General features: G+C 46.2%; 1 protein-coding gene across 1 annotated transcript in view; it reads left to right on the top strand.

The window, feature by feature from the left end:
- LOC126511776 (aldehyde oxidase 2) overlaps window positions 1–21,561 on the top strand; it is a 69,997-nt gene extending 48,436 nt beyond the window's left edge. The window contains exons 28-34 of the mRNA XM_050159161.1: window positions 345–538; window positions 2,177–2,291; window positions 5,802–5,867; window positions 5,975–6,163; window positions 7,486–7,653; window positions 17,685–17,759; window positions 19,832–21,561. Coding sequence (XP_050015118.1) covers window positions 345–538; window positions 2,177–2,291; window positions 5,802–5,867; window positions 5,975–6,163; window positions 7,486–7,653; window positions 17,685–17,738 — 786 coding nt within the window. The 3' untranslated portion in view covers window positions 17,739–17,759; window positions 19,832–21,561. The remainder of the gene's footprint in view (window positions 1–344; window positions 539–2,176; window positions 2,292–5,801; window positions 5,868–5,974; window positions 6,164–7,485; window positions 7,654–17,684; window positions 17,760–19,831) is intronic.
- Window positions 21,562–25,530: the final 3,969 nt, after the last annotated feature.

The following is a 25,530-nucleotide window of genomic DNA, read 5'->3' as shown; positions in this document are numbered from 1 at the left end:
AGAGAGAGAGAGAGAGAGAGAGAGAGAGAGAGAGAGAGAGAGAGAACAATAAAGATTTATTTGTTTTTATTTTGCTTGTGTGTTTTGCCTACACGTTTATTATTTGTATGCAGTACATGTGGCGACCAGAAGAGGGCATCAGATCCCTGGAAGTTCAGTTACAGACAGTTGTGAGCTGCCATGGGGCTGCTGGAAACTGAAGTAGGGCCCTCTGTAAGAGCATCAAAAGCTGTTAACTCTAAGACGGCTCTCCAGCCCCTCTTCCAAGGAACTTCTGAGTTTATTCCCTCTACCATGGATAAATCCCAGGATTTTAATTTCTAGTGTTCACGCCAGGCTTTCAGACCCAACCAGAGGAAGTTGTCAGTCAGAGCAGGGCGACCGCAGCAGGGAGCACGCGTCAAGTTTTACACGTGAAATATTCTCATTTTCACCTAACAAATGGTATATCTACTCAATCTCTCTTAAATGTGCCCGTTCCACAGATAGAAGCAGCATTTGAACAGAGAATCAGCCTTTCGGCCACTGGATACTTCAGGTAAAACTCAAACAACATCTCGGCTTAGCTACGAGACCATAAGGTTATCGGATTACTTTGGGCCTCAGCCCTTATTCATAAGAAAGAGTGTATTATATAGTTATGGGAGTTTATTCTAGTCCCAAAATTCTGTGGATTCACATAGGCCTCTGTGTGGTATAGCTAAAGAAATATTGAATAATTAACAACCCATATAGGATTGAAAACACTCTGATTTATCTAATATTATTTACAATTATTTGCTGTTTGTTCTGGTGCTGGGGAGTGAACCTAGGATTTTGCACATGCAAGGCAAGCGTTCTAGCGCCGACCTACACCCTCAGTCCTTACTGTTCTTTGTCGTGAATAGAGACATCATCCCCAGAACTAACTTCTCACTCAGTCTTCCCAGCCTCCCTCCTGTGTCATAAAACCCTTCTCCCCTGAGGCAGGCTTTGGGGGGTGGGGTGAGAAATCATTTATCATATAGACAGTGTTGATCAATGGGGGGTCTTAATAAATCCATGTTAATTAAATACATGAAGCAATGAGAAGAGCTGACTATCAAACTCAAGAAGGATACATGGCACTATGGTTCCAATTTAGTCTACACACGTCTGCACAAAAGGAAACGCTTGTGGGGGAAGGGAGAGGAGAGGTGACGACCAGTCCAGTGCAGCCCCAGAATAGCCCGTCCAGCCCTCCGTGTGAGCACATCTTCAGGGTGGGAGTGTGGTCCAGTGAGAGAGGCCCTGGGTTCAAACTGCAGCTCTGCAAAAAGTAATACTAGGATAAAAACAAGACCTGAAGCCGTTGGCCGCATCTTCGTGTGTAAATGAATGAATAGGATCGCTGGGTCCTCTTTATCTGCCTTGCTAACTTGTCACCAAGTCCCCTGTGGCTTGGGTTAGCACATTCGATGGGCGCTTTGTGGGAACACAGCCCCAAATTAATGGGGTTTCCCAATGTGCAGATAGGACCCAAGGTCAAATAACTGTCAACGTGGGAGCAAACGTCACTGTCCTCTTCGTCTTTGACATCCCTCCCACAGCTCAAGGCATATCCTCTTTAAGACAGATAAAGGGGGCTGGAGAGTTGGCTCCGCAGTTAAGAGTACTGCCTGCTGTTCCAGAGGTTCTGAGTTCAATTCCAGCAACCACATGATGGCTCACAACCATCTGTAGTAAGAACTGGTGCCCTCTTCTGGCCTTCAGAACACTGTACATATAATGAATAAATAAATCTTTAAAAAAAAAAAAAGACAGATGAAGGTAGCTGTCTTGGTGAATACAAGACAGCAGCTTGAATGGACTAAAAAAACAATAAAATAAAACAAAAGAAAGACTAGTCGAAGGGGCTGGAGAGATGACTCAGAAATTAAGAACAGCAGCTGCTCTTCCAGTGGTCCTGAGTTCAATTCCTAGCAACCACATGGTGGCTCACAACCATCTATAATGAGATCTGGTGCCCTCTTCTGGCCTGCAGGCAGAACACTGTATAAATAAATAAATAATTTTTTTTTTTAAAAAAAAAAAGCTAGCTGAAATGAGTATCAGCCAGCTGAAATGCTATTGTAAACTATGGTATATTTTTTTTAAAGCTATGGCTATTGTTTGCGGTTTCTGCCCTCCCGCATTCTAAAGGACTTTATCCCCTCAGGGGCTACAAGGCCTTTATGGACTGGGAGAAGCAGGAGGGGGACCCGTTCCCGTACTACGTCTATGGAGCTGCCTGTTCCGAGGTTGAGATCGACTGCCTGACAGGAGCTCACAAGGTCAGTTGGGCTAACACTGCCCCCACAAGCGAGCAGGAGCAACCAGAGAAAGTGGCCCAGGGTCCTTACCTAACCGACAGGGGAGCAGAGAATTCTTTCAACGCCATGGAGATTGCAAGAGATCTAGTCAGCTCTTGGAACTATCACGGAAGCTAACAGTATGGCGGTCAGAAAGGAGTGTCTACGTCTGGCTGAATGTGATCAATGCGTTAGGTATCACTTCATTCCAGACGGCAGAGTTGGTTTCCCAAGTCTTCCCCAAGAGCGGGTTTTACTCCCCAAGGAAGGACAAGTCGTGATGCCCAACGGTAGCCATCAATCCCCCCAGGGCAGTACAGATGTCCCAAGGAACAGACGGGTGGAGCAGGGTGTGAAAAGGAGATTGTGCCAGCTGTTGATCGTCAAGAAGCCACCTACTGAAGGCAGGAAGTGTGTCTAGACAAATTCATCGTACCACAAACGACAAGCCCTGTGACTTATACTTCGGATACCACTCTGGAAATAAAAATGGCAGAAGTATCAAATAACAGAATAAAATATAACCCAAGTATAGGAAGTTGTTGCATTAGGAAAATTATAATGGCTATATCATATCAAAATGCTTCTATGTATTTATTGTTAGTTAATTTTTCTTCCACTTTAATATTATAAGGGGAAAAAATGGTTTTGGAGACAGGGTCTCAGGTAGCCCCGGCTGGCCTTGAACTCGAATTTCCAATCTTACTGCTCCCTTCTCTGAAATGCTGGGCTTCTAAGCATGTGTAGGCATGTCCAGTTTATGCAGGGCTAGAGACCACACTCAGAACCACGCCCCCAGCCCATGGTTTAAGGAGGCAGGGAATGAAGAGAAGAGACGTCTGGAAAGAAGTACCCTCCTAAGTTTCTTTCTGATACATTATATTACATCAACCTGTTTTTGTGTCTATTATTTTTTTTTTCCTGAGGAGGGCACTGGCACGTGTGGAAGTCAGAAGACAGTTTGTGAGAATCAGCACAGTCTTCCAGAAGGGTCCTAGGGATCAAACTCCCATCGCCAGCAATGGCAGCAAGCACCTTTAACTGCTGAGCCATCTTGCTGGTCTCTGTGGTTCCATTTTTTTTCCAAGACAGGGGCCAGACCTAGCTGTCCTGGAACTAGATTTGTAGACCAGGCTGACCTCTAACGCATAGAGATCCATCTACTTCTGCCTCCAGAGTGCTGGGATTAAGGGTGTGTGCCACCACTGCCCGGTTGTGGATCCATTTTTATTTGAGATCATTTTAAAGTGGAAAGCTATGTGGTCACAGACTGTCTGTGATTAGTTTAGGTTGTTTCACGGTGGTTTCCACGCAGAGGCACACACAGATCATGGTGTTTGTGCAGCAGTCCTGGAGGTGAACCTGGGACCTGCCTCAGGCTCCCCTCAAACACCCAGATGCCAGTGTCCCTGCCTTCCTGAGACTCTTGCCTGCTGGCTTGGGTGACAAGCTAGTCATAAGACCTTCCACACTGACAGGTGTGTTGCCAGGTTTAGCAAATAAAAGCACGGGTTGGATAATTAAACTGGAATTCCAAGGAAACACCAAATACACTTCCAGCAGAAATAGGCCCCATGCAGTCCTTGGGACATCTTAAATGTGTCAGCTCGACCTAAAGAATCCCTAAAGAAAGGAACACAGGACTCGTCTAGAATTTATGGAGTCAGAAAGTTAAACTTTGGCCTTTTCTGTGCCTTCCAGTTTATATTTATAACTAAAGGTCCAGAAATTTCAGTGTGATGTTAAGCTCTCAAGAACAGTCTGTTCTTTGACGAGACAAAACTTCTTCCATTAACCAACAAGAAATCCCGAGACACTAAATCGCCAGCTCACTGTGGTCGGTTCTATGAGGTGCCGTCCTCTGGGGATGTACGTAGCCAGTAAACACAGGTTTCCAAATGCTGAGTGGCCGTCTTCTTCCCTTGTCCCATACCCACAGCAGAAACTACAGCAAGTGTCGGAGTAAATGTACCGTGGGGAGGGCTGAGGCGTCTCCAACCTCCCTTCCTGCCCAGGCTGAGAAGGAAGGCTGGGCCTGATAGACCAGGGTTCGAGCCAGGAGACAATTACCAACTAGGAGATGGTGGGAAACACCTGTGATCCCAGCATTGTGCAACTGAGGCCAGAAAACCACAAGTTCAAGACCAGCCTCAGTTTCAAAAACAACGAAGAGAAGGACTGGGTATATAGTCCAGCTGAGAGGATATTCACTTAGCACGAACGAAGCCCTGGACTGCGTGCTAATCCCAGTACCGCGTAAAACTAGGTGTGTTGGTCCGTGACTGTAATTGTGGCCCTGTAAAGGGACCAGGCAGAAGGATCTGAAGAAGCCATTTACAGCTCTGGGCCAGCCTGCGTTATGTGAGACCCTGTTCAAAGGAAGTGAGGGAGAATGGAAAGACTGGAGGGAGGGAGACTGAGAGGGAGGGAGGGACTTCCAATCCAGAGACTAGAAAGGAGAAGCCCAGATATTAAACCGAAACAAAGAAAGGTGTTATCAGAATAAATACTTAGGGATGGTAAGCAAAGGAAAGCCCAGCGGTATTCCTGAGATAGCCCAAGGACACTTAGAAGCTTCTGAGGCCCCCAACAATTGTTTGTGTGCACACGCACATATGCGTGTGCGCGCGCACACACACACAGTGACGAAACAGACGGGCCAGGTAGCTTCACTGTCTCTCGGAGAAGGAAGCAGACCCACAAAGACTGAGAGTCAGAACTGGCCTCAGCACCTACCTTGGCCCCTTCTAAAATCTTGCCCCTAAACTTATACACACAATGTACTAGATGATTTTCTCAGTAAAATGCTGCCCACGTCCAACCCTTTCAAGGACTAGATATGCTCATGAATTCTACTAGAGCAATGAAGTCAGGTGGCCAAGCAGGGTGGCCAAGCAGGCTCAATGATTTACCGGGTGATTCACTCACACACGCCAACATGCCTTGGACTTTGGAGTCGCTTAGCAGGAGCCAAAACAATTCATGCAGACCTTCCAGGTCATCTCCAGGCCTGGCAACCACATGTGAAGTTTGCCAGACGTCTTCCCGCCTCTAACGCCGATAAGGTTCAGGGTAATGGTTCTGGACTAGCAAGAAGCTCATTGAAATTTCCTTTTTTGTTTGTTTGTTTATTGAAAGGGAGTTTACATGTTTGCCATAGCACACACGTGGAGGTTAGAAGATAACTTTCAGAATTCAGGTCTCTCCTTCTGCCACATGGGTCCAGGGTTTGAACTCAAGGTCACCAACTGGGACAGCAAATGCCTTTATGCTCCGAGCTAACCTAAAGACAGTATTTGTGTGTGTGTGTGTGTGTGTGTGTGTGTGTGTGTTTGTGCATGCATGCATGTGAGAGAGAGAGATACTAGGGATCAAGCCTCAGGCTTTGTGCATACTAAACAAACACGCCAGTACTGAACTATATCCTTCGCCCCTTAAAATAGTTTAATTTTAATTCAGTTTTTATAAAGAGGTAATTTCTGTTTGGCTCAGAAAATCAGAACGGACATTGTCATGGATGCCTGTTGCAGCCTGAATCCAGCCATTGATGTCGGGCAGGTAGGTGCTGGCCCACCTGGAGGAAACCCCTGAGTGGTTAAAGGGGAAATAAGGAGCTTCTCACAAGGACACGTTGCCAGACTAAAATTTGCCATTCTCCCCTTTAGATAGAAGGCGCATTTATTCAGGGAATGGGTCTTTACACCACGGAAGAGCTGCACTATTCTCCAGAAGGGGTCTTGTACTCTCGGAGCCCGGAGGAGTACAAAATTCCGAGCGTCACTGATGTCCCTCAGCAATTCAACGTGTCCTTGTTGCCCAACTCTGAGACTCCGCTAACCATCTACTCGTCTAAGGTGAGCACATCACTTTAGGTTACCTCCACGCCGCAGCAGCCCAGGGATCGTGGCCAGCAGAGGCTGCCAGACAAAACAAAAACTGGAGGCACATGGTTATCTGGATCAGGACCCTTGGAGACCAGTCACCTAGAAAAAAACTGAAGTCCAAGAAAGAGAAATGAGTCTCCTGGAGCAATCCTGATCCCAGGTTTCATTAATACCTTCTCTCCTTGAAATATAAATTGCATACACAGACACACACATACACACACACACACACACACACACACACACACACACACACCTAGGAGCAGGCACGGTCTTACTTTGTAATTTCTTCTTGTTCATTCAGGAGTAAATTGATTTTCTTTTCAGAAGCAAGAAAAACAACTGCAGGAATTTCATCCATTTCCAAACTGAATCCCCGCCGCCTAGGCGTCTCCTCTGGGTTGGTGAGACCACCACAGATTCAGAGGGAGGAGCATGGACAGGGCCTTCAGACTCTTGCTGGGCTGGAAGGCATCTGCAGGGGGAGGGGCAAAGGTAGCCCAGAGGCTCCAGAGAACAGCTTCAGGTCGAGAGTTCCCAGGCAGGGCATGAGGATCATGAACTCAATGCCTGCCTAGGCTCCAGAGCAAGATTCCTCCAGAAAAAAAAAAACAAGGACCAAGAGGGGCGTGGTGATATATTCCTATAACGTTGACACTCAGGAAGTAAAGGGAGGAAGATATTTGGGTTGGATATTTGTAGCCAGCCTGGTCCACTCCATAAGCACACTTCACAGCCTGAGTTCCATAGCAATGCCTTTGTCTCAGAAACCAAACTTAACCCGGGAATCAGGATGAGTTCTTTCCTCTGCTCATGAAGTTGGCGAGTTCAAACCATCGACTGTTCTAATCAGGGCGCCCTTCTCTCACCACACAGAAATACACATACACCTTGTGTGTGCACATGCATGTAAACACACATGCATTCCTTTCCCATAGGACAAATACTTAACTCAGAGAGAATTAAAGATTCAGAAAATTCAGGTTTTTTTTTTTTAAGAACTCTAGGAGCCTCACTTGCTTGGTAAGCTGAACGATAAACCTTTGAGATGTTTGAGAAATTAATTATAGGAAACTGTATGCCAGGGACTGAGTACAAATGCTGAACAATGCTATCCTCGAAGTAGCTAGAGAAACTTTTAAAACAAACGTGTTGCAACAACAGGTGCTTTCTGTGAATTCAACCTGGTCTGCAGAGTGAGTTTGGGGCCAGTCAGAGCCACAGAGTGAGACCCTGTCCGAAAACAAACAAAAATCAAAATCAATAAAACAGACAAATGTGTTTTCTTACAGGGCCTGGGGGAGTCTGGGATGTTCCTGGGGTCATCTGTGTTCTTTGCCATTGCCGATGCGGTGGCTGCGGCGCGAAGAGAACGAGACCCCTCCGAGGACTTCACAGTGCAGAGCCCAGCAACGCCGGAGCGGGTGCGCATGGCCTGTGCGGATCGGTTCACAGACATGGTAGGCTGGCGTTCCGTCTCCACAAGCTCAGTTCTGCTTCCTGAGCCTTTGGCTTCTTGCGTAAATCGTGATGCCGCCTATGTCTAGTTGATCGAGCTATACAATGCTCAGTAAATGATTCACGCAATCGAACGTGGCGGCGCGTTTGTCATCTCAGCAGCTGAGGCAGGAGAGTCGCCAGCAGGGGTTCAGTCATTCATTCCACTCCCTTGAATGCAGCTACAGTGCTTGTCATCTGCCTCCGACCCCAGTGTCTCCTCTGTGGGCAGAGGCAGGGACCTGACCCCGGCGCCGATGCCCATGTTCTGTTCTGATCTTGCTTGTCACGTGGCCTCTGCAAGCTCGCCTTGTCTCTTACCCCAAAGCTTGGGCACATGCGACCTTCAAAGCAATATTCTCGGTCCCATTTTACAAGAATCAGGTTCCTTTTTCTGGAACGGAAGCATAGCAAGGAAACTAAACACACGTAATAAAGAACTCTTCAGAAACTGCCCTGCTCGCTGAGGGTCCTGTTCTCCCGGCTTCTGACAGCCTGGCTCCTGGAAAATGGGCTCCTGCATCTCCACAGATCTAGACCGTTTTTAGCACCCTGGTTGCTCGGCAAAGCCTACAGTGTGGAGAACTCAATCATTTAGGTTACTCACTATTCAGGAAAAGGTGGCTAGGCTCTGAGGCACAACAAGGTCTGAGGATTCCTTGTTGAGACCTTGTCAAAATGTCCTCGTGGACACCAGTTGTTGCCCATGTAAGAGTAGTCTCACGCAGCCTAGTCTGACCTCACATTTGCCATGGAGTCCAGGATAGCTTGGAACTCCTGATCCTCCTGCCTCTACCTTCCAGGTGCTGGAATTACAGGCCTGTGCCACCATGCTGCGCTGTTGGCCACAGTTGAAATATGGATGCTGATCTAAAACTGGGAGTGTAGTTCAATAATAGCATCTGTCTTTGCCTAGCATACTAAAAGCCTTGCGCTTAGTCCCCAGCACAGAAAGAAGAGGGGGGAAAAAAGTCAAGGGGGTATATAATAATGATCCACATCAACACACAATGTTATAACCAGCCCTAAAATAAATAATTTTTGTTTTCACTCAGAAGGCATGGACAGGAGGATTATTTCAAGTTCAAGCCCAGCCTAGTGTACCGAGTGAGTTCCAGGCTAGCCAGAGCTACATAGCAAGACCCTGTATCAAAAAAAGAAAAAAGGAAAGAAGAGAAAAATGAAGGCTGAGGTGGCTCGGAGGTTAAGAGGGCTTGCATTTCTAAGAAGCCGCATCAGGCAGCTCACGACCGCCTGTAATGCCAGGTCCAAGAGACACCACACTTTCTCCTGGTTTCTGTGGGCACCTGCACTCATGCACATAGAACATACATACTAGAGGGATTCTTATTTAGCCTTTGAATTCTGAAATAAAAAAAAGAGCTTGTTCTGATGACTAAGAGAATGAGAAGGTCGGTGTTCTAGAATACAGGCCATCCTCGTTTGGTTACTTCTTCCTCGCCATTAGAGAAACAACAGCTTACACCTGAATCTTTTTCTAAAACAGAAACGATGGTTAAAACACTCAGTACTTTCCCCTTGGAATTAAATGAAATAATACACATAAAAATACCGTGTAAATACAAGTTGCTCCATAAGCACTAGAGTTAAGTTCTCCCCTAAATACCCGTAACCGTTAATGACCTTCTAAACATGCCTCTCCTAGGAAGCTGAAATAACACCTCCACATCAAACCAAGCACAACCTGCTGAGCCCAGAACAAACAGTAATTTACAAAAAAAAAAAAAAGCCACATTTTCATGGGTAAACTAGACATTTTGTTACCAAAACACAACAAAAATCCCATTGAGTAAGCTTTTATGGCATACATAGTTTCGTTTTTCAGGGCTTTTGCTTGTGTTTTGCTTTGCCACTTGCTTGTTTTGCGTGTGCAAGGACGGGATCACCACGTGGGTACCAGGGATTGAACTTGGGTTGCAGGCCTTGGCTGAGTGAACCTTTACCCAATAAGCCTTCGTCCCAGCCCTACACAGAACTTGTTTGAGCATTTGCGTTTGGGGCCTCTCTTGGAATTAACCTCTGGTGAAAAACAGTGTCAGTGATTCTGTTCTCAGCAGTTCTGAGTGACCTGGCCCAACGGGAGAATGGGAGAAAGAAAAAAATGTGTTTTGTGTAATCATTTACAATTCCACAAGAGAAAAAATTCCCTTAGATATATAAAAATGAAAGAGACATAAAGTTTCAAATTAGTACTTCTTTTTTTTTTAAAGATTTATTTATTTATTTTGTATACAGCATTCTGCCTCCATGTATGCCCGCATGCCAGAAGAGGGCACCAGACCCCATTACAGATGGTTGTGAGCCACCATGTGATTGCTGGGAATTGAACTCAGGACGTCTGGAAGAGCAGCCAGTGCTCTTAACCTCTGAGCCATCTCTCCAGCCCCAAATTAGTACTTCTTAGAAACAAGATTTAAAACAAAAATCTTTAAAAGTTTTTAAATGAATTTTTTAATTAACGTTCTCCCCCTCCGTGTGTGTGTGTGTGTGTGTGTGTGCGCGCACACACACACACATACACATGCACACACGTACACACTCTCATGCCATGGCAATTGTGTGGCGGTCGGAGGACAACTCTTAGGAGGTGAATCTCTCTCTCCATAGGTCTCAGGGACTGACCTGCTAAACCATCTTGCCAGCTTTAACTAAAGATTTAAAAAAGAAAAGTTGTTAAAATTTTCAGACAGACAGAAAGGATTTCATACCCTTATAAATTAGAGGAAGAAAATTTCTAGCTTGAGGAATTTGGAGATAAGATAGATTCAAAAACAAGCCTGGTGTAGCGGTGCACACCTTTATTATCAATGCTTGGGAGGCAGAGGCAGGGGGAATCTCTGTGAGTTTGAGGCCAGCCTGGTCTACAGAAAGATTTCCAGGACAGGACAGGCCCCCAAAGTTACAGAAAAACCAAAAAAAGAAAGAAAGAAAGAAAGAAAGAAAGAAGGAAGGAAGGAAGGAAGGAAGGAAGGAAGGAAGGAAGGAAGGAAGGAAGGAAGGAAAAGAAAAACTTGGGAACCTCAGGGCAGAGGTGGCTCAGTCTTTAATCCCAGCACTTGGGAGGCAGAGGCAGGCGGATCTCTATGGGTTCCAGGAGAGCCTGGTCTACAGAGCCAGTTCTAGGACAGCCAAGGCTACATAGAAAAATCCTGTCTCGAAAACAAAAACAAAAACAAACAAACAAAAAACTTGGGACGTATTATCAATAGAGGATAATAATTAAATAGCTACAACGTTGTGACCTGTATGAGAGTTCTGGGTAAGGAGTGGTGGGCTTGCCCAGACTTACAAAGCCCTAAACTCCATCCCCAGCGTCACGGAGAAGGAAAAATGAAAAAGGAAGGAAGAAAAGATGAGCTCTATGGGGTGGCGCAGTGGAAACACAAGAAAGGTCAGTTAACAAGTTGTTTCCATTTCCAGGAAGCTAAAATCAACAGCCCAGCCTAGAGACAAGTTTGCAAACAGGGCTTTAGTTCATGCCACGTTCTGAAGAGCAGCCTTGGCCTTGCTGACTCATGGAGGAGCCGCCCAAACACCGCAGACCTGGGAAGTCTTTTCCTTAGATTAGTTCTCCATTCCAAACAGCCAGGCCTGCCGGGTCACAGAGGAGCCATGCTGCTGTGTGAGAGACTGGCCTCGATTCTGAAGGCTTACTCTTCCCCTGCAAATCCTGGGGGGCTCTCCAGGCACCGAGTCCCCTTCCTCTTCAATACTTTCTCTCTCGCCATCCCCGTATCTCATGTTCTCTGCCTGCTTTTCTCTCACGATGCCCAGACTCAGTAACAGTAAACGGGTTGCCTGCTTAGTTCACTAAAGGGAGCCCACTCCTTGCGGATGGCAGAGGAGAGACGGAGAATAACATAACGTCCTCCACAATCCCCATCTACTTATGCCAGTGGCTCAAGGTGAAGGGTGCTGGGCCCTCAGACTGTACCCAGCTCAGACTCCTCTGCACTAGAGGAGTTGGCACTGCAGTCTTGCAGGACTGCATTCCATTTCCTGGGGCGTATGTACCGCAACAAGTAGAAACATGCAGCCTCCCGTGTGTTCAGCTACAATCTTAGCCACAGACAATCAGCAGGGCCTTAATCTCAGCCATATGGATTCTTTGAGCCAGGAAAACAAAACAGACTGCATGACTCTGTACAGACTTCTCAGGGTAGAGCCTCCCCTGTACTGAAGCTACTCACCTGAGACATGAATGGACTCATGTATGCACACAGGCTCATGTATGCACACAGACTCATGTACGCACACAGGTTCATGCATGCACAGACTCATGTATGTACAGACTCATGTATGCACACAGATTCATGCATGCACACAGACTCATGCATGCACACAGGTTCATGCATGTACAGACTCATGTATGCACACAGACTCATGTATGCACACAGATTCATGTATGCACACAGACTCATGTATGTACAGACTCATGTATGCACACAGACTCATGTATGCACACAGACTCATGTATGCACACAGACTCATGTATGCACACAGACTCATGTATGTACAGACTCATGTATGCACACAGACTCATGTATGCACACAGACTCATGCATGTGCAGACTCATGTATGCACAGGCTTATGTGTGCACAGACTCATATATGCACACAGACTCATGTATGCACAGGCTTATGTGTGCACAGACTCATGTATGCACAGGCTCATGTATGCACAGACTCATTCCTCACCACATTCTTCTCCTACCCCTTTTGCCGTCTTGGAAGAGGTTGGGCATGTAGCTTGTAAAACTGGTTCTGCTTTAATCACGGATATCCAGGATGCAGGGACTGGCTTTGTTCCCTGCAGTGCCTGGTGACAGAAGACTGCTTCTGAACTCTTCTACAGAACCGTCTTCCCCGGCACTGTTCTGGTGGTCACGGCAGCGATGGTGTGGTGTGTTTCTGCAGTGCCAGCAATGGGCTGCAGGTCTTCATGCGTGTTCAGTGTGCTTTCTCCATCTGGCTGGCATCCAACCCTCTAATACTGTCATAGAATGGATTTTTTTTCCCNGCACAGACTCATGTATGCACAGACTCATGTATGCACAGACTCATGTATGCACACAGACTCATGTATGCACAGACTCATGTATGCACACAGACTCATGTATGCACACAGACTCATGTATGCACACAGACTCATGTATGTACAGACTCATGTATGCACACAGACTCATGTATGCACACAGACTCATGCATGTGCAGACTCATGTATGCCCAGGCTTATGTGTGCACAGACTCATATATGCACACAGACTCATGTATGCACAGGCTTATGTGTGCACAGACTCATGTATGCACAGACTCATTCCTCACCACATTCTTCTCCTACCCCTTTTGCCGTCTTGGAAGAGGTTGGGCATGTAGCTTGTAAAACTGGTTCTGCTTTAATCACGGATATCCAGGATGCAGGGACTGGCTTTGTTCCCTGCAGTGCCTGGTGACAGAAGACTGCTTCTGAACTCTTCTACAGAACCGTCTTCCCCGGCACTGTTCTGGTGGTCACGGCAGCGATGGTGTGGTGTGTTTCTGCAGTGCCAGCAATGGGCTGCAGGTCTTCATGCGTGTTCAGTGTGCTTTCTCCATCTGGCTGGCATCCAACCCTCTAATACTGTCATAGAATGGATTTTTTTTCCCCCAATCTAAAAGCTGTCCTGCTGGCAGGAGAATCAGAAGGTCAAGGTCATCCTCAGCCATAAGAGTTGGAGGCAAGCCTGGGCTACACATGACCCTGTCTCAGAGAAAAAAAAAAGTGCCCTACCCTGAGATATACATCTAAAAAACGGCTGATGTGGTCCTCACCGGAGGCCACGTGCACGCTGAGTGCAGAGGTCCTCGTCAGTTCTTGCTGGCCTTGATCTTACTGAAATGACCTTGAAGTGTGTTGTCTGGATGGGGCAGCTGTCCTAACTCAGAAAGTTCACTCGTCCTTTGTGCTCTGCTGATCGTCTTCCCCACAGCTTACGTCAGCATCAGCATCACGTGTGAAATAAAGCCATTCAGTGGGGAAAGTCACGTGAGGGGCTGGTGAGATGGCTTAGCCGGTATGTCTCTGTGTCCTGTGTGCTTGTGAGTCCACCTCTAACAAAGGGGCTTTGCTCTCTCTTTTATTGAACAGCCCAGAAAGCGTCATTTGGGGGGGAGGAATGGAAGATCTTTTACAGACACCTCTAACTGAGTTTTTTACAAGACATTAAGTCGTTGACCCCAGATGACCCCAACTGACCACATAAGAAACATCGTTATTTGTCAACCGATATCCATGAGCATTGTGTTTATGGTGGCTAGGCCCTTTAGAAAATCGTTTTCGACGTCTGTACCTGCTGCTTTCGGCACAGAACACGCAGGCATTGTTCTGAGTCAGGAGCATGGAAGAGTTCGTGATTTAAGATTACAGCCGTGCCTTAGCTTAGAGTACAAAAGTTGACTACATGGGAAATCCAAGGCAAGGTTAACTGTTAGGTTGTTCTCTGAGAAGTGGGTGAAACAAATGGGCTGAGTTCACAATAAAGTCTTGAATCAGGTGACTTCAAGAAGTATTATTAATCAGGGTGTGAGCTCCTGTAATCATTCCAGTCTCTTAGAACTTAAGAAATATATTTTACCATAATGCATTGCCACAGAAATATATTAAGGGTGCACTAATATACTATAGGCACTTGCCCTATTATGTGTAATTCTACATACAACTTACCTATGTATTTAACGTCTCACCAACATCTTAAATCTCCACCCGGAGTGCTGAGTTTCAGTAGTATAGTGCACTGTAGATCACCTTGGGACGTCAGGAGTGCCTCTGTAGCTGCACAAGTGGGTAGATTTACTGCAGCCTGGGTCTGTGTGGGTCCAGCCTTCCTCTTGACTGCTTTGTTTCTCTCGTATGCTGATTTTGCATCCTTTGCACAGGCCTTTCAGACCTCGCTGTCTATCAGATTCTCTTGCCTCACTTCCCTGTGCAGATTTATTTCCACGTTTATGTATGGATGTGCATGCTTGTGGCGGCCATCCTTTACCCCCCTCACCCCCCAGCCGTCTCATCAGTTCAAGTCCAGTTTTCAGGAAGTCAGAGACACGGGCAAGCAATGACTCTCATAGCTGACCTTGTTCCAGAAATATTGGGTGGGGTGTGCTGAAGGCTTGAGAGTTCTCTCCAAGAAACCGCAAGGACAAAACGTTTCTTTGGAATGAGTGGGTTTGGATAGCCCAGACCTGCTGAGCTGATCCCTCACACAACGATGGTGATGAGGAGTCCTGGGCTACAATGTCCATGAACTTAATTGACAGCAACTAGCAAAGGTGCTAGACCACTAAACAAAAGGGACTGACCCCAGACGGCAACTAAGAGGTGGACTTGAAGTGTGTGTGAACTTGGCCTTGACTTCTGTAGTGAAGGTGTTGCTTTGAGCAGAGTTATCAAGAGCTAGTCAAGTCCAGAGACGAGGAGAGTGTGGCTCCAGGCAGGAGGCAAAGGAGAGTTATCAGCCAAGATCAACATGGGGCAATTTAAGTCCCAGGCTAAGAAAGGAAGCACTCTCAGCTCAAGAAGCTAGGGAACAGGTTAGACCCCAGAAAAGGGGATGAGGGTAGGGAACAGGTTAGACCCCAGACAAGAGGAGGAGGGTAGGGAACAGGTTAGACCCCAGACAAGGGGATGAGGGTAGGGAGTAGGTTAGACCCCAGATACAGGGAGGAGGAAAGGGAACAGGTTAGACCCCAGACAAGAGAAGGAGGGTAGACTGACTACTGATCTCCACCCTAGAACAAGAAGGCAGCCTAGAAGGTTGGAGAAAGTAAAAAACTGTTTTGTTGATGCTGTTGTTGTTGTTGTTATTATATTGATTCTGGTTTAAAATTTTTTTAATTTAATTTTTTTTAATTCCTGGGTGTGGGTGGAAGTCAGAGGACAACTCAAAGGAACCGGCTCTTCCACCATGCTCCTAGGGTTCAAATTCAGGTTCTCAAGCTTGGCAGCAAGCCATCTTGCCAGGTGCTCATTATAAGTCCCTACTGGCCTGGAACTCACCAAGTAGAGGAGGCTGGCCTTGAACTTTTGATGATTCTCTTGCTTCTGTCTCCCAAGTGTTGGATCACAGGTGGTGCCACCACACCCAACTGGGAATTGAGTTTTGAAAATTGAGTCTTTACCAGAAGAGTGGTTCTACCTCAGACTAGACCGAGGACCTTTATCTAGTGTCTAGCCAAGCCCAGGCACTACAAAGTTAGCTTGTATACACATCCTGAAAGACAAAATTGCAGCAAATATTCTTTCTTCCTTCCTTTCTTTTTGTGAGACAAGGTTTCTCTGTGTAGCCCTGACTGTCCTAGAACTCCCTCTATAGACCAGTCTGGCCTCATACTCACAGAGATCTGCCTGCTTCTGCCTCCCCAGTGTTGGGATTAAAGGTATGCACCACCATCAGGCCTATTTTTGTTTGCTTGTTATTTGCAGTTCTAAGATTAAAGCCAAAGACCTTACCTATGAGCTACACTCCCAACATGAATAGAAAAATAAAATGCTTTTGGAAATCTTTACAGCTTTCCATTACTTGGATAAATCTTTGTTTTTTAACACCTTTGTAGTCGGGAATGTAGCTCAGAGAGAGAGCGCACGCTTAGGCTGCATGAACCTTTGATCGCCAGTGCTGGAAATTTAAAACAATGTAAAATGGACAATAAGGCCAGCCTTTCACAAAAGCGTGAGCACAGGAGAGGAACGAATGTGTTTGCAGCCTGAGGTCAAAGCTAAGAGGATGAATACTCAGGGGAGACAGATACCAGGAGTGCAAATCAGGGAACCTGTGGCCCACGACAGTAAAGAGAGCTTGGGGTTCACTCTATGAGCACACATCACCCAAATGTGCCTAAAGCTGCAGACATGGCTGCTGCCTTTACAGTGGGAAAGAGTGTCCTCACTGTCTTCTCATGTCCCCTCCCGGCGTATAGTCCAAGGATTTGTTCCTGGGGAGGAAGGAAGGCAGGTGGCTCATGGACGTGTCCTGTTACTTAGTGTGATAGGAGAGATCACAACACCAATCCACTGACGACGACTTCTTCTTCTTCTTCTTCTTCTTCTTCTTCTTCTTCTTCTTCTTCTTCTTCTTCTTCTTCTTCTTCTTCTTCTTCCTCCTCTTCCTCTTCCTCTTCTTCCTCTTCTTCCTCTTCCTCCTCCTCCTTCTTCCTCTTCCTCTTCTTCCTCCTCTTCTTTTCTTCTTTTGAGAAAGAGTGTACTAAGTGGGCTATACTAGCTCCAACCTGGACACCCTCTGCTTCAATTTCCTGAGTGTTGAGCTTATATGCATGTGCCCCATACCTAACAGTGCTACCCTGTCTGTCTTTTAAAAGCTAATCCCAGCACACAGGAGGCAGAGGCAAGCCTCTTTCTGAGTTCAAGGCTAACCTGGTCTACAGAGTGAGTTCCAGGACAGCCAGGGCTAAACAGAGAAACCCTGTCTCAAACACACACACACACACACACACACACACACACACACACACAGAGAGAGAGAGAGAGAGAGAGAGAGAGAGAGAGAGAGAAGAGGTTATCCTTTGACGCTGGTTTTTTAGCTTTGTTGTGTGGAGGAGGATGTTGATAAAAGTTATTATTTGAAAGGAATGCCAGGGTCCAGTTCCTCAGGAACCAGAAAAACCCTGCTTCTCTTATGAGAAGTTTTTGAAACCCTAAGATTTGATATAGCCAGATATGGTGATGGTTGCCTTTAATCCTTTAATCTGCACTCAGGAGGCAGAGGCAGGTGGATCTCTGTAGGTTCCAGGCCAACCTGATCTATATAGAGTTCCAGGAGAGCCACAGGCACATAGAGAGAAAGAAAGAAAGAAAGAAAGAAAGAAAGAAAGAAAGAAAGATTGATTGATTTGCTATAATTTCTCTGATCAAATATTATAATAGCATATGCATCCTTGTATATGTGCTACATTTTGGTCTTTTATTTCTTTTCTTCCTTAGATCCCAAGAGATGACCCGAAGACATTTAAACCTTGGTCTATACCTATAGCTTAAGCTGCCTTCGTTTCCTAAGAGGTAAGATCATTAAACTAAATGATAATCCCTCCAAGACAGGGGAAGGGGATTTTCAAACTATGTTCCACGGCACTCTGGACTTATGCAATGCTTAATCAAATCGCTGTATCTCTGCCGACATTTTAAGTTGCCACACTGTGCATTCATGGCTTTGAATAATGATGAGGCCAGTCAGGAGACTATAGCCAATGCAACAGTTTTCCTTTTCCTTTATAAATCCAATAAAAAATGAGAATGTAGCAGATCAAGACATTTTAAACATTCTGTTCCTTGATTTGTGTGAGATACTTACAACTTAAATGCAAAACTAAAGCCCATTCTACTGGTTTCTGCCATTCTGACTACCTGCTGCCCTCTAGAAGAGTCACAGACATATTTGGGGATGGGGGGTTCAGCTACTTCAATTTTGTGTTGCTACCTGAAGGCTTTGGAGAGTGGCACTGAGTGTTATCATCGTCAGAAAGTCAAACTCTGGGGGCTTAAGGAGATTGCTCCATGGGTAAGATGTTTGCTAGACAAGCACTGAAATCTGAGTTCAAATCCTCAGCACCCATGTAAAACTGGAGGCATCTATAAGCTCAACACTGAAAGGTTAAAATGGCAAATTCTATTCAATGAAAATTCCTGGGGGTGGGGGGAGGTGGAGGTGAAAGGGATGGAGAGATGGCTCAGTGGTTTAAGAGCACTTATTGCTCTTTCTTTCTTTTTGAGATTGGGTCTCACTATGTATCCATATCCATGGTTGGTCTGGAATTCATAGAGATCTGCCTACCTCTGCCTCCAGAGTGCTGGGATTAAAAGTGTGGACCACCATCCCAGCTCACTTATTGCATATCACACACACACACACACACACACACACACACACACACACACACACACGGAAGAGGGAGAGGAGCTCTAAAAGGCCTGATATCACATGGCTATCATCCTAGTAATTGAGAAGTGAGGCAGGAGGACCAGGAGCTAGTTTGGGGATAGCCTGAGCTACGTGAGACCCTGTCTCCAAAAGCAAAAGAGAGAAAAGAGGGAGAGGAAAGGAGTGCGGTTTCAGTGGTTAAGAGCATGTGCTATTTTTCCCCCAGAGTCGAATTCCCAGCCCTCAATGCCTGTAACTTCAGCTCCAGGGGATCTGAAGCCTCTGGCCTCCACAGGCACATACACGCACATACAAATGCCCATGCGCAAACATATCATTAAAATCAAACCTTGAAAGAAAGAACAATGTCGTCAGTGAACTGCATCGTCAACTTTTGCGCAGTCTTGAAAGTTAGGACCATCAGCAGATGGCAAGACGGAAGTAGAGAAAAGGCACTGGTGTTTGAGATGTAGCTCAGGGATGAGTGTTTAGTTAGGCAGGAGGTCAAGAGAGACGGAGGGGGGAGGCAGGAGGGGAGGGCAAAGAGAGAAACAAAGCAAAAATAGAACCTCTCATTATTTTTACCATTTACAACTATCTTTGTGTTGGGATTTTTTATACTGTGTAATTAAAATATAGCTACGCATTTCATTCTTAGTATCTCTCACCTGTAATTTCAACTCTCTGAATTCCTCAGAGTAGCTCCTGCGTTTGCTTTATAAGCAAATATTAAACACTGTGGGTTTACCTCTCTCTGGGTGTGGCTTGTCATCCCAGCGTGTGAAAGATGGGGGCACAAGAGGACCTGGAGTTCAAGACCTGCATCAGCAACATATTAAGGTCCAAGCCTGCCAGAGCTACATGAGACTCTGTCTCTAAAAACAGAGTTGGCGAGATGGCTCAGTTCCGTGGGTTAGGGCCCTGTTACGTGAGTTTGACCCCTAGGACAAACGTGGTTAGAACGAACAGACTCCATCAGACTGAACCAACAGGTTGTCCTCTCACCTGAAACCAGTCATCGGGTGAGGTGCCCCCAACACCCGAGCCGTCTCACCAGCTCGCCTCCACCACCCTCTTTTGTTTTTTGTAGACGGGTCTCATGTAGCCCAGGCTGGCCTTGAACTGCAGCTCCTCTGGCCTCCAAGAATCTTTTTTCTTTAACTTGAGGGAGTTTTTGTGCCTTCAGTAACTATTCTCTTTTCTCCTCCTGTAGATACTTCAGTACTCAAGTGAAAAGAATCCGAGCTGGACTCCAGACTGATACTCATATACTATAGGGTGGGAGGGAAGGGTTAGATTGACACAAAGTTTAAAAGTTTAGAAACACTATTCAAACCTAACTGCATCAGCAAGATAAATCATTTCTTACAAATTAGTTACTTAGTGTCCTCAGCCTAGAGGCCGCCCGCAAGCACCGCAACGACTGAAGCATATCTAATGATTTGTCTCTAAAAAGACTGAGTATGTGTTGCTGAAGAAGGACTAAAAAGGAGATCAGGTGTGCAGCAGCCATCTTTGCCGGGAAGACCCTCCCTGCAGATAAACACGTGATGACGTAGGCCGGTGACGTGTTGACGCAGGAGTCACTGAGCCCTAGCAGGGCGTGGTTTCTGCACGGTTTGGTTTGCTTTTCACCAGGGATCGGCTGTGGGTCTACTTACGTTCGTTTAACAGAAACGTAGTGGGATTTGCCTTGTGTTAGATGATCGTTCAGTACGTGAGCATTCCCTTTGGAATTTGAAGGAGAAAAGAAAGATAGTATATAGACTTTTGAAAGGAATGGCACAGAGTGTTTTCCTTTTATTTATTTCTGTGGGTTGTTTTTTTTTTTTTTTTTGAGGGAGGGAAGGTGTTTGTTTTGTTCTTTGCCGTTTTGCTTTTGCTTTTTTATGGAACGCATCTGATCTGACACGAGAGCCTGAGAAATACTGGATGACTTGGTTTCCCATGCACTGACATAGGTAACAGAGTAAACGGATCATAAATGGGAATCAACCTTGACCTGGGGTTTAAGATATTTGGAGTTAAAATGTAGGTAGGTGATGGGGGGGGGCGGTTGTCTAGTATGTCCTATGTCAGTCCTGAGTTTGATCCCCGGCACAACAAAAAAACAAAACTAAAAACGATAAATGATAAAATACTCAGGGTCCATGGTCGTCCAATCTGGGTTTTAAGAGCTTTCAAAGGAGGAGAAACAGCATCTAAATTGACCAGAGCTGAGGGAAAGGCTGACAGTCAGGATTCTTAGGTCCCAGTGGGCAATCCAGAAGGGGACAGAGAAGGTGAGGTTGAGCTGAGAGCAAGAGGTGCGTGGTGGGTGAGAGGTGCAGGGGGCTGGGGAAGGAGGCTTCTGTCGCTTAAGGCCACAGAGACGTTGGCTTGCAGGGACCAGGACACAGCTGTCCACAGGCCCATCTGCTGGCTTTAGCGGGTCAAGCTAGGCGCAATGATAAGAGGGACATTGAGATTTTTGGAGGGCTGAGGTGAAAATTCAGAATTAAGAAAACAAATCTAAGCTTTTAAAAAAACAAATACCTTAACTTAAAATCTAATGATAATTTCCAAAAATTGCTTCCTCACTTATATTATTAAAATGGCCAGGCGATGGTGGCGCACGCCTTTAATCCCAGCACTCGGGAGGCAGAGGCAGGTGGATCTCTGTGAGTTCGAGACCAGCCTGGTCTACAAGAGCTAGTTCCAGGACAGGCTCCAAAGCCACAGAGAAACCCTGTCTCAAAAAACAAAACAAACAAAAAAAAAATGGTTATCCATATAGTTGGGCGTTTGTTTTTTTTTTTTTAAACTGGTTTCTTGGGGATAAGGGTAGTTACTGGAAATGTATTTTCTTTGTAATGGGTGAGGACTTCTAAATATTCAAATGAGTAAGATCTTCATACAAATTATTCCTATAAATTGATGTACTAGAAACTGAAGAGTATAAATCTTAATAAAGTACTTTTTAATATTATATTTGCTTCAATGCCAACCTGGTCTACATAGTGAGTGCTAGACCAGTCGGGCTATTTTGTGAAATTATGTCTCAAAAAAGAAAAAAAATCACATTTGAAGTCATATACTTGAAACTTGTTCTCTGAATTTATCAGCAGCCTGGGCACAAGCTGAGACACAGCCGCACACAGCAGCCTGAGACATGGGAGACACAGCCGCACACAGCTGCACACAGCAACCCAAAAAACAGCTGCACACAGCAACCCGAGACACAGCCACACACAGCCGCACACAACAGCCAGAGACACAGCTGTACACAGCAGCCCATGCATTCTTTCCAAAGACCTTAGCTCAGGGGAAATTAGGATTCTTGATTTTTGTTTCAGAAAGCAATTTAGGCTGAACAGCATGAACCAGAGTTGGAGTTTATTAAGTTTTTTTTTCATTTATTTTTATGCATGAGTGTTTTGCCTTTGTGTATTCCTGTGTACGGCATACATGCCTACTGCCCTTGGGAATCAGAAGGTGGCACTGGATCCCCTGGAAGTGGGGTCACACATGCTATGAGCCACCAAGTTAGTGGGTGTTGGGAACCGAACCTGGGTCCTCTGAGAACAGCAAGTGCTCTGAGCCACTGTGCAACCTCTCCAGCCCCTATCTTTTACTCTTTGTACCATCAGAGATCACTCACCCCAGATACCCATAGACTACTGTCAAGATCAGAGCACATGGGGGACATTTGCACTTTCGTCTTTCTGAGCCTAGGTTCTCAGAAAGGGTTTTCTCTGTCAAAAGAAAACAGCCTGCTCCCAGCTCCATTCCAGAATAGCAGAAATTAATACTTGATCCATCTTACATAATTGGGCAAACAACACAAAAGATATGGGTTCCAATTTTTACGATGCCAAAAAGTCAAAGAGACTTGGCAGGAATAGTTGGAGACAGAAAATGATGTTCTTCTCACACAACCTCAGACAGCGCCAAACTCCAAATACAAAACAGTAGCTCCCTTCCCTTGCAAGGGTCACCACAACACGGCCCTCCTGTTCTGTTCATTTTTGATATCAGTTTCCAGCTAGTTGGCTTTGCGCCAAGACATTCTGCACACAGCTGCCTGGATAGCCTTCCTCAACATATATAGTCACCCACACCCATTGCTACTGGGTAAAAGAGGATGGGTCGGGGTGACTTTGTCCAAAGGTGCTGTTCCTATTGTCTGTGTAGTGGTCACCAACACAGATGCCACCCAAAAAGTGAGTCCTTTTCCCCAAAGAGGAGACAAGGGAAGTCACCCACATTCTGCCCTCCGTGTTCCAGTTAGGCTGTTGGGAAAGGGACAGAGGAAGCTGGCCAGGGACTCAGTCCTGACAGCTTGGGAGCAAGGAGCACAAGGCTAAAGGGAATGTCTCAAAGGAAACCTCACAGTTCCTGCTGATGAGAGACCCTTGTTGCTGTCTGGGAGGCTCTTGGGCTCTCGTGATTTCGTCCCTGCCGGGCTCCAGTGGGCCTGCATTCATTCCCCACAGCTCCCTGCTGTTACCAATGTCCATGTGCTGGGTAGCTTGAACCTTCCTCCCTCCACAGCTTGAGAGCCCACGGCCCCTCCCCACGACTGTCAGAGAGACCTTAGGTTCCCAGGCAGCGTCTTTCCCAGCCTCTTCCGGTGGCTCCTAGCGCTCCTTGGCATTCTCTTCTCGAGGTTGCATCACCGGTCTCTGTCCCCATTACCACACAGCCATCCCAGTGTGTCTTTGTGCAATTTCCCCTCCCCCCTTTTCATAAACACGGCATTCATTGGACTTAAGGCCAGTCCTCATCAGCATGACCTCATCTTGACCTTGTCTGCAAAGACCCAGTTTCTGAATAAGGTCACACTCTAAGATTCCAGGTGTTCATTAAGTCTGGGGGTGGGGTGGGACACTTCTATACAATGTATAGACCCTGCTAACCAATACAAGGACAATCCTTGGGTGAAGTGAACCTCTCTTTTGGCGAGTCTTACAGTGTTCCTGCTGATTCAGGGGCTGCGGACTGTCTGCTCATTCTTCACCAGAATGAGATTTACCATGCTTGATTAAGAAAGGCCAATTGAAGTAGTCCACTATGACACACAATGTTGGTTCAGCACACGCCTTTAATCCCAGAACTTGGGAGGCAGAGGTAGGAGGATCCCTGTGAGTCAGAGGCCAGCTCAGTCTACATAGTGAGTTCCAGGACAGTTAGGAATGTATAAAGAGACTGTCTCGAAAATAAAACAAAAGTTGGCTCCGGCTTATGCAGTTCACGTTCCGGCGAGCCGGGAGAGCCAAGGAAGATGAAAGGGGAGCGATGGCTGAGAGGAAGAAGCCAGGCTCCGGGCAGGGAGTGTGGATTGGCTATAGAGTGCTTGTCAGCACCAAGTAAAACAAGATGTGGAGCCACAGCCTGTAACCCCAGCACCTGGGAGATGGATGCAGGAAGTTAAGGAGTTCAAGGCTATCCTCAGCTATATAGTGAGCTTGAGGCAAAGCCGGGCTACTTGAAACCCTATCTCTAAAAGAAAAAGGGGAAGAAGGAAGGAAAGGGAGGGTCCTAGAACACGTCACTATTACCTCTTCTTCATCTAGAAGGCCAGGCACAGACCCCGCTAGGGAGTTCTTACCCGTGCATTTCCAGACAACACTCAAGTCCGTTCTGTTCACCTTTTTAAAATGTCGCTCTTCCTGGGCTTCTCAAACACTCTAAAGCCATAAAACCCCAGTGTCCTTTATTTAACAGAGGACTGTAAGTTCTTCACGGAACTCGTGTTAAAGTGTGTTGAAAGTATATGTTGAACTATTGTATCGTATCCCATAAATATGAGCAATGCTGTCTTCTGCAGAGGCGAATATGACCGGAAGTCAGAGTCATGGGCACAGAAAACTAATGGCAGATTTCACTTTAGCACTGATTAATTGCCTGGCGCTGTTCTGGGTGAGACTTACTGGGCAGTGCCCTCCAAATACACAGTTTTCTGCCCTGCTCAGGCTCTCAAAGCACGCAAGTGACAGAAGATCTGGGAACCCCTCCCAGAAGGACTTCGTCTCCGTGTGTGTGTGTGTGTGTGTGTGTGTGTGTGTGTGTGTATGTGTGTGTGTGTGTGTGTGTTACTTGACATTAAACCTAGGACGGAGTGCATTCCACCCAATGAGCTACAACACCAGCCCCTAAAGACAGCTTTAATACTGCATCCGAGGACGGGAGAGATGGCTCAGACAGTAAAAACCCTGGCTAGACCTGACAAACCTGAATGACTCCCAGTAACTGTGGCGGAAAAAGAGAAGCAGCTCCTTCAAGTTGTCCTCTGACCCTCATAATCATGTCATAGCTTGTGTGCACACAGACTCTCACATATTCTATTATCCAAACTGTTTATGGGGATGTCTTCTTCCTCCTTCTTAAGCCTTGCTTTTCCTCCTGGAAGCTGGCAGAGGACACTGGAGAAATCCCCACACAAGACTACCTTTTGTGTATAGGTCAAGACCAGGGGGGTTTAGACCATAAGGCATTTCACACCCGTGAAGCAGGAAGCAGGGCCCTGATCTGGCACTTGCCATATTGCCTCTCCTTCCTCTGGAGAGGAATGAGGAGATCCTTTGCAAAAGGCAAGTTTTCACAAGGAGGTCTCCACCACCAGAAAGGTACACATATTTTTTATTGTTGCTATTATTAGTTTGGTTAGAGACAGGGTTTCTCTGTGTAGCCCTGACTGTCGTGGAATTCACTGTGTCGATTATTATTATTATTATTATTATTATTATTATTATTCCTATTTGGTTTTTTTGAGACAGGGTTTCTCTGTGTAGGCCTGGCTATCCTGGAACTCATTCTGTAGACCAGGCTGGCCTCAAACTCACAGAGATCTGCCTGCCTCTGCCTCCTGAGTGCTGGAATTAAAGAATGCACCACCACCGCCTGGCTGACTATTATGATTTTTTTTTATTT

The sequence above is a fragment of the Alexandromys fortis genome, unplaced genomic scaffold (genome assembly GCF_014885135.2).
Source record: "Alexandromys fortis isolate MF-2015 unplaced genomic scaffold, M_Fortis_MF-2015_v1.1 scaffold_65, whole genome shotgun sequence".
Classification (NCBI taxonomy): domain Eukaryota; kingdom Metazoa; phylum Chordata; class Mammalia; order Rodentia; family Cricetidae; genus Alexandromys; species Alexandromys fortis.
The sequence above is the reverse complement of the archived record's forward strand: the minus strand, read 5'-3'. Positions and strand labels throughout refer to the sequence as shown.